The following is a 9,827-nucleotide window of genomic DNA, read 5'->3' on the forward strand; positions in this document are numbered from 1 at the left end:
GGACAAATTAAAAAGTTATCTCCAAAGCATAAGTTTCTAGCCTATCTAACTTTTTCTAACTTTTCTCTTACGAATTCAAGCGAGCCTTGCACTACTACTACTACTAACTAGACAAATAGTTTGGCTTTGACATTGAAATATTGTGTTTCACAATTAAGAATTCACACAATAATAGGAAAATAAGAAAAATAAGAAAAGTGTATCCACATCCATGGCTCGTTAGATCTTTTAGGAAAGCTAGTATTCGAGAATATGAGAACATAATCACGAGTTAAAAGTTTCGTTTTTAAATTATAAAACCTTTTCATATTACCAAATCAATATTTTATAGTTTTATTCAGATTAGTTTTGTGCTTTTTATTATTATTAAATAATTAAATATTACGAAATAATTGTCAAATAAAAATAAAAAACAATTTTTTATATCATTATTGTTATAGTATTTTAACTTTCTTTTATATTCATAAATAAATTATATAATATTATAGTTAAAAATTATACGATAAATTTATTGTAATGTTTTGGTAAGTATATACGGTGAATAAGATACATTTATTCATACTTGTTTCTTAATTATTAATTAATTTTAAATCTATAGTATCATACATAAATATTATAAGCCTTTTGATCAACTTTTAAATTTTAATTCAAATCCAGACCAAACAGTTTAGTTGACAAAAAAAAACAGATAAAAATCTAAAATTAAATTCATTTTAATCAATTTTAATATTTTTATACATATTTATTTTATAAATTGGGAATGATTTTTATATATTTTAAGTTAATTTATGTTCTATATACCGAACAATATAAAAAAGTTAAAGTTGAGAACAATTTAAATCCCTCAACTTTCTGGAACGTATTTTAAGGATAAAGAAGACGACAAGGTTAATAGGAGCTTTTCATACTTTTCTTTCCGTATTTTATGAACTCTTTAATTTTTTAGCTTTCCATCGCGTATCAAGTGTTTGATGAAAAACCTGAGCGAGAGAACTGTGCATTGGCAAAGTATTATTCAAGGACTTTCCTTGTACCCACAAAACTACCTCAAAAGAGAGGTACATGGTTGCTTTCTCTTTGTATTTTGCTACCCGTTGGTTCAATTTCTATGTGCATACAAAATAGAACAAAGAATAGAGGGAACAACCAGAGAGGTAGGTACATGTATCGAATCTGAACAAAGAATAAAGGGAAAACAAAAGAAACAAATGCACATGTTTTCATCATGAGTGTGAATGAGAAGAATATGAATCTAGATAAGTTGATGTTGAAATGGGAGGTGATGGGAAACAGGTACACCTTGGATCATGAATAACCTTCTTGTTACTGATATGAAGCTTGGAACAGAAGGCACAGTACCGCCCTCGAAACCTTTGATGGACCAAGTTATTTTGCATCTCCCTGTAATCACAATCCTCTTCCATGTCTGAGTTATTTTCCTTAGTATCTTTCTCTGCTTCTTCTTCATCATCATTATCTTCATCGTCATGAATGGGAATCCAAGTCCAACCAAACAATGGAAGAACGACGATGAGAGCTTTATCAATTTTACGGTTGCTCCATTTTTTCGTTCTCTCCAAAAACAATGAGGGAGCCACAACAATTCCTGCTCCTACCCCAAAACCCACTCCAATTAATACATAAATCCAGTCAAATTTATCTGCATAATCTCTATGTACATCAGGTGCTTCTTCTTTTCCATTGCTTGTATCAGAGCAAATTTTAGTCAAAGGAGGTCCACACAATTCTACATTACCAACAAAGGAAGATGCATCAAATGATTGAAGTTGGGTACCTACAGGGATTTTCCCTTCCAGAAAGTTATGGGAAAGGTCTAGGTATGAGAGGAAACTTAAATTTGCAATACTTGAGGGAATTTCTCCTCCAAGATTGTTGCTTGACAGGTCCAATGATTCAAGTGAAATTAAATTCCCTAATGAAGGGATTTGGCCTGTTAAACCATTATGTGACAAATTGAGAGCATAAAGTCCGGTAAAATCTATAAGCTCTTCTGGTACTGTTCCATTAAAATTGTTGGACGAGAAGTCAACGGCTGTAATAAGATTTAGGACTTTAACAAACTCCAACTGCAAACCTTTGATTGTAAGTGTCACAGAGTCCTGATAATATATACCACCAAATGTAAGGACCGCAGATGTTATGTGATTTAATTTTGAGGCATCATGATATTCGTCAAGCTTCATTGCCTTCCATGTTTTGAAACATTTTCCTGGAAGTAAACCACTAAATTTGTTGAAGGCCACATCAAAAATTTGAAGCATTGGCCAACTACTGTTAGTATCAGGACATTGAATGTGACCATGAAATTTGTTTCCCCTCAAAACCAGGACACGGAATGTGGATATTGAATTTAAGAAGTATGGAAATCCATCATCGACCTCATTGTTTCCAAGATCCAACACCTCTAATGATGAGCAATTTTCGAGGGATTTGGGAATTGGACCCTTCAATAGATTACTATTGAGATCCAGAGTCCTCAGAGCACAAGATACTGGAAATTTATCTGGAATGCTGCCATTAAACTTGTTATGTTGCAGATTTAAGACTGCAATTGAGCCACTCTGTGTTAGGCACTCTGGAATCATCCCATTGAAATGATTATAGGAAACATCCAGAACCAGCAGCTGTGAACTATTGCACAAAAATTGAGGAATACTGCCAGATAAATTATTTTTGGATAGAGACAGAAAAATTATGGAAGACAGACGAGTAGCAGCATCTGTAGGAATAGTGAAACTGAAATTATTACTTGAATAGTCCAAATAAGTGGCATGCACTGGGAATATTTGAAGCTTCCCTTGGAGTTGGTTATCATGAAGGTCAAGGACGCTCAGATGGGAACTAGTGTTCTGCACAGATCCTTCTAAACTGCTGAGAAAATTGTGAGAAAGATTTAATTGAACAAGGGAGTTAAGTTGCCAGATCCATGCTGGTATAGATCCTCGAATATGGTTACTTGAGAGGTCTAAAGTGGTTATTCTGGAATGGTTTTTCAAGAAACTAGGGAACTCTGTCAGGTAGCAGGAAGCCAAACCTAAACTGCTCATATTGTGGAAGGAAGATATAAGTCCTACATTTGTAAGATTTGTGTCTACTGACAAGTTGTTGTGTGAAAGAGCAAGTGTAGTTAGATTTGAAAGTTTCTGAAGCACATCTAGCTTTATTCTGCCATTTAACTTGTTGAATGACAGTTCAAGGACTTTAAGAGACGTGAGATTAAAAATAGATGGAGGAATGGGGCCTTCTAAATTATTACTTCTTAAATCAAGAGTCTCTAACATGGAAGAGGAGATATTTGAAAAGTCATCAAGCTGCCCGCGGAAATGGTTGTTGGAGAGATAAATACTTTGTACCAATGGAAGTGCAAAAATAGAAGAAGGAATGTTTCCATCAAGTAAGTTGTCCTGAAAATCAATTTGGACCTGCTTTCTTAGGCCTTCCAAGTGAACATAAGTGATTGAACCTGTGAAATAATTGTGTGAGAAGTCTAAATGCTTGAGGTTCCTGGACATATTCAAAGACGGAATTGGACCAGTGAAATTATTAAACGAAAAAAGCAGAGAAGTAAGTTCCTTGAGTCCTGACATTGATCGGGGTAGTGTTCCGCTAAAATTGCAATTAGAAAGATCTAAGACGGATAACTGCCTAAGATTACCAATAGAAGCTGGCAATGCTCCTGAGAACCTTGTGTGACTCACAATTAATTTCTGAAGGGAACCATTCGGAGGTAATTCAGGCAAAGATCCATTAAGATCATAGTTGAATGACAAGTCTATGTCAGACAACGTTGCTACCTGAAAGATCTTCTCTGGAAATATTCCTGTCAATTCACAGGAACTAAGGTGAAGGGTTGTCAAATTTGGAAAATCAGCAAAGGTTTGTGGCACCGGGGATGATAAATTGTTTTGATCAAGACGAATAATTGATAAGTTTTGAAGTCTTGTCAGGGAAGGATCAAGAGGTCCTGAGAGATTGCAGTTTGACATGCTCAGCTCCTGCAGGGTAGGTAGCTGCAACAAAGCATTGATCCATTCTTTTCCCTCAGCTGATACACTAACACCATCCATATACAATTGTCTAATCATGGTGAAGTTTTGGACAAGCATATGTAGATTTAAGCTTTCAAGTTTCAGCGGTTGCTTATATAGAAAGGAAAGAGAAGAGATATCAAGAGTAACCAACCTTGCGAGGGAAGAAATATCTATTGGAATCTGCCCGACAAAACCAGCATGAGACAAATTCAGATATGTTAAGTTCTTCAACTTGCTGAATCCAGATGGTATCTGAGAACTAAAGTTATTAACAGACAAATTCAGTATCCGGAGACTCTGCAGGTTGAAAAGAGTACTTGAATTGTCAAATCCACCATTGATTGATTCTCCATTCAGGTCAAGGCCAATAACATGTCCCTCCTGATCACAGGTTACACCTGTCCACTTACAGCAATTTGTGCTTGAATTCCAGAACACAAGTTTGTGAGATTTTTCTTGCTCGAATCTGAGGCTGTTCTTCAATTGTAGCAATGACTGTTGTTGATCTTCCACAATTTGACCAGAAACCACGGTGAAATAAACAGTGTGATGTATCCAGAAGTAGTAGCATAATATGATGAAAAGGAAAGGAACATGGGAAATTCTCATCGAAGTCTACTGAGAAAGATACAAAAATGAACTAAAAACAAAGGCTGAAGAAGGAAACCGGCTAATGATAGCTAATGGACCCTTTGTTTTCCAGGTATTATCTTCCAATGCGATTTGCGAGAAATGTCATCAAAAGTGTTCTTAAATGTTACTTTCTAAGTTAGCACAGTCATACAACGTATATGCAAGACTATTGGATCCAGATAAGATATTAACTAGGTTTAATTATAATTTTAAGACAATTTTAATTTGCAATTTTTGGTTTTTAATTTGATTTTTCCACAATTTTTATTATGTAATGTTGATTAATTCATTGTCGTAACATTAAATGTTTGAGAAAAATACACAACCGTCAATTTGAATATATTAATGTAATAGTGCATCAAAATAACAAATGACCAAAAACCAGAGAATATATAAGTAGAATTAAACCTTATATTAGTGCTTGATGATGTTCCAACGAACGGTGAGAGGAAAAGTTGAGTGAGAGAGTGTAAGATGGGTGAAGCTAGAGTCAAAGTAAACCGCGTCTTCCTCAGCTCAGGTACCACTTTTCTTTTCTTTTCTTTTCTCTCTTTGTTCCTCATTTTCATGGAATTAATTATCCAACCAGAAAACAAAGAAAAACAACGTTGCCATTATTGCATTCACTTTCCAAGACATTTCTTGTCTCACGACTTTCTTGGCAGCTTAGCATGTAAAATGGAGCTTCAATTATTGGCAAGTTTGTGTTTGTATGAAGAGATAGCATAAAATCATTTTAGAATTTTCCTACATGTCTGATCTTAATAAAATTCCGTTGATTTTAATGAACATGGGGTTGGATTAGATGGAATTACAATACTCTCTAGTTTATTCCAATCACGAGAAACATGGCCCAGTTTTTCACGTCTATATTACGTTGTTGAATTTTATTTTTCGTGATATGTGGAAAATAATAGATCACATTTTGTCATCTACGAATTTTATCAGTTTTGTTAATTGGAGAATTGAGCATCTGAACTTTTAAAGCTCAGATTCTTCTTGACGTAGTTCATGGGTAAGAATGTTGGTTAGTGATTGCAAATGAATTGATATAGTTTAAAGCTTTATAATACTTAAACTTTTCTAAATTTTTATATTGAAATTAAAGTTCGATCATTATGCATTTATTTCATAATACTATGTTAGTTTAAAATGCTTTTTTTTTTTTATCTTGCCATTTTTTAATTTATGTTCTAAACTACTATCTTGAAAGTTAGGGAAAATAATTAGACTAATGTTTATAAAGTATTATTCAAATTTGACTTCATTTTTATGAAAAATTTTTGCCTCAATGAAATATGAAGTTAGTTTTTAAATTGGAGTCGAGAATCATAATATATAATATATATATATATATATATATATATATATATATATATATATATATACTAGCAATCACACAAGCGTTGTCGTGTCGGTCTGTTCGCATCTTTTAATTTTCAAAAATTTTAAGTTAAGATTAATAACAAAAGTTTTTTAAATTTAAGTTAAGATAAGATTAATAACAAAAAAGTTTTAAATTTAAGTTAAATTAATATCAATAATATTTTTTAATTTTCAAAAAATTTAAGTTAAGATCAATAACAAAATTTAAAATAGTTGTTAAAATAAGTTTTTAAAATAATGTTTTAAGACAAAAGAGATTTTTAGAATAACGGTTAAAAATAAATTATTTATAAAATATTTAATTTGTGAAATAATTAAGGAAAAAACTGGTATTATGAAATGTGGACACAAAAGAAGGAATCATCTTTATATATTGCGTTAAGTTGATTCAATAGTCTTCATCTCATTATTATATATATATATATATATATATATATATATATATATATATATATATATATATATATAAGTTGACGAAGGTCGTTCATAATCTATCTAAAGATGCACAAGTCAATTTGGATGAAAAACATGGAGGCTACTAAAGAGATTCTTGGTATAAGTATCTTGTGTCATAGAAAAGGAAATAAGTTTTAGCTATCACAGGGGCACTACATTGAGGTGTTATATAGATTTGAGATGGAAAATGGTAAAATAGTAGCTCAAATCTAGAGGCTCCTTTTAAAGTGAGTCTTAAACATTAGTAGCCAAACCCCTTTATATTGAGGTTAGTTGTAGCTTATTCTAATTCTCTGTAATATTATTGTTTTATCTATAACATATTGCTACTTCACTGTTATTTATTTGGTTTGCGCTTTCATGTTTGGATGAACTGGTCACTCATCTTATTTAACTAATTTGGATTGAGTTGGAAAACTAATCTTGAATTTGTGGTATAATCAAATCAACTAATGCATTTAGATGTTAGGATGAGATCTTTTTGCTTTAGTTGAGTTAACAAGTCATGGACTTTAAGCGAGGATTCATGCATTAGGACTTGGGGAATCAAGGTTGTGATTGAGATTCTTAGGTTATAAACTGAAGGAATTAATTTAGATCTACCTTAGTGAACTTTCAGTGACAATGAACAATTGTTCTTTTATTTGATAAGACGGTAAATATTTAGTTAATGAAGGCAAGTGAACCTCAATCTCAATACACGATTACCAATTGATTGTTTATGATCTTTTATTATTTTGTTTTAAGTCCTTTTCAGCATTATACCAAAGATTTTTTCATAGCAAATTATAACAATTTTATATTTCTTGAATATTCAACTAAGTTCATGTGGATATGACACTTGTAAGTACTACAACTGATTTCATGCACTTGTTGGGATTAACACTAAGTAGTCATCAAGCATTCATCTCAGCATAAATGTTGTCTTTGCACTAAGGCAAACATCAACATTGGCATATAATGTGGACTATTGGTTGGAAGTCGAAAGGCATTCATCTCAGCATGAAGGTTTTTTTTGCACTAAGAAAAACATCAACACTATCGTAAGCGCAAGTTGTTGGTTGGAAGTCGAAAGCCATTCATCTCAGCGTGAAGGTTTTCTTTTCACTAAGGCAAATATCAACATTGGTGTATATCACGGGTTGTCGATTAGAAGTCAAAAAGGTGTTCATCTCAGTACGAAAGTTGTCTTTGCACTAAGGCAAACATCAGCACTGGCGTATAGCGCGAGCTGTTGGTTGGAAGTCGTAAGACATTCATCTCAACACAAAGGTTGTCTTTGCATAAGAGAAAAACATTCACACTAGCGTAGAGTGTGAGTTGTTAGTTGGAAAACTTTCTTTGAGTACATAGTAAAAAATCAAGTATAACATAAAAATAAAAATTACAAGTCCACCAAACATGTTAACAAACTAATGATCTTTTGAAAAAAGAATTTAAAGAGTAACTTAAAAAGAAATACTTCAACAATTTTAAATAAGTTCTAAAAAGAATAATTTAAAATAAAAGTGGAAATATCCATGTTACTATAATACAAAAATATTTTTAATTTTGAATAAGTTTTGTAAAATATTACAATACAAAATTACTTTTAATGTTCAATAAGTTTGACAAAAGGAATAATTTAAAATAAGAATAGAATTATTGTCTGTGTTCACGAGTAAATTATTAAAATAAGCAAAACTCACCTCCTCACACATCATTCCTAGCCACCATCCTCCAAGTGAGGCTATCATAAATTGGATTTGAAATAAAGTTAGATGTATTAGCCGTTAGAGTTGTATATAGTAATATAGATCAATTTTATAACTTTATTGTAAATAATTTTTATTTATTTTATAGTTAGTTTTATAATTAAAAAATGTTAAGTTAAAAAAATATCAAATTGAAAAAAAATAATATTAAATTTAAAAAAAATGTAAAATTGATAAAATAATTATTTTAATTTAAAAAATATATTTAAAGGATAAATTTGAAAAACAAACTAAGGAAACTAAAATGAAGAATCTCCCTTATATATAGATGTTTAAATGTAATTATCATAATTATGAAATTAAATATAAATAAATTTTATAACTTTATTGAAAATAGTTTTTATTTATGTTATATGTGTTTTTATAATAAAAATGGTTAAATTTAAAAAAAAAAACAGCCAAATTAATGTTAAATTCAAAGAAAGAGTATAATGGATAAAATAATTATTTTATTTTAAAAATATTATTTAAAGTATAAATTTGAAAAACAAATATCAACACCAAAAGGTAGTCTCAACGTTGGACACTAGAGTGGTTCTTTGGGTGTCAATCCCATGGGTAGCACTAGACTCGCTCTAACATTATTAATTAATGAAACAAAGGAATGAATTGGTGATAATGTTGTAAAAAACAAAGAAATATATGAAGAATGAGGCTGTGTATTATTGAGTGTGTATAAAATGTTACACAAGGTGTGATATATATACACAAAACTAACCCTAAGAGCCAAAAGTAAATGGAAGGTTTTTCACGAAAAAATCTTATTTGAGATATAATTCACTAAGGTGTGCATTGAGGTAAGGACTCTCCCATTGTGAATTTATCATGAACTCTACCAATCATTCATACTCATGTTGAAGAGGATGATTAGGTAGTGATAGTGGTAAGAGGTTCTCTCATAAGGACACTCCAAGGTTGTTATGACTTTGCTAGGGACTAACTTTGTTTGTGGTAGCTCAGTAGAGTAATGTATTTCCACCACAAGTGCATGATTTCGCGAGTTGAATCAAGTGCAAATATTCGAATAAAGTGAGTTTAGAAGAGTCATTTTGTAAGCATGATTGTGTATGATAATTATGATTAAATTTGTCAAATTTATTAAAGGTTTTTATGTTGTACATATACGTTATCTCTTTTTCAACTAGTTTACCTTTTATTTTTCTTGTTTGTTATTGCTCGTTGTCTGTCTTGCTTTTGCAATGATAATCTTAATTGCTGTGAGAATAGATGAAGTACTACGTATTGAACCATTTTGGTAAGTAGGAAGAGAATGCATGAGTTTAGTCATAAGCTTAAAAATCATATTCTACTAATCTTTTTGAAAAACCTTATGTCTTTTATAATCTTGTTTAGTTTCTTTTGGTTTGCATATACATTTCATATATTGTGATATCATAATAATAATAATAATAATAATAATAATAATAATAATAATAATAATAATAATAATAATAATAATAATAATAATAATAATAATAATAATAATAATAATAATAATAATAATAATATATATATATATATATATATATATATATATATATTACTT

General features: G+C 30.7%; 1 protein-coding gene across 1 annotated transcript; it reads right to left on the minus strand.

Annotated features, from left to right (window-relative positions):
* Nucleotides 1-1,009: 1,009 nt before the first annotated feature.
* LOC114183261 (receptor like protein 22-like) lies at nucleotides 1,010-4,828 on the minus strand. Its single transcript, XM_028070203.1, has one exon. The coding sequence runs from the start codon at nucleotides 4,659-4,661 to the stop codon at nucleotides 1,224-1,226; it is 3,438 nt and encodes a 1,145-aa protein (XP_027926004.1). The 5' UTR covers nucleotides 4,662-4,828; the 3' UTR covers nucleotides 1,010-1,223.
* Nucleotides 4,829-9,827: the final 4,999 nt, after the last annotated feature.

Source organism: Vigna unguiculata, chromosome 5 (assembly GCF_004118075.2).
Source record: "Vigna unguiculata cultivar IT97K-499-35 chromosome 5, ASM411807v1, whole genome shotgun sequence".
In the NCBI taxonomy this organism is placed as follows: Eukaryota; Viridiplantae; Streptophyta; class Magnoliopsida; order Fabales; family Fabaceae; genus Vigna; species Vigna unguiculata.

Coding starts and splice junctions, on each gene's coding strand:
- LOC114183261 (XM_028070203.1), bottom strand. CDS start 4,661: ATGAGAATTTCCCATGTTCCTTTCCTTTTCATCATATTATGCTACTAC.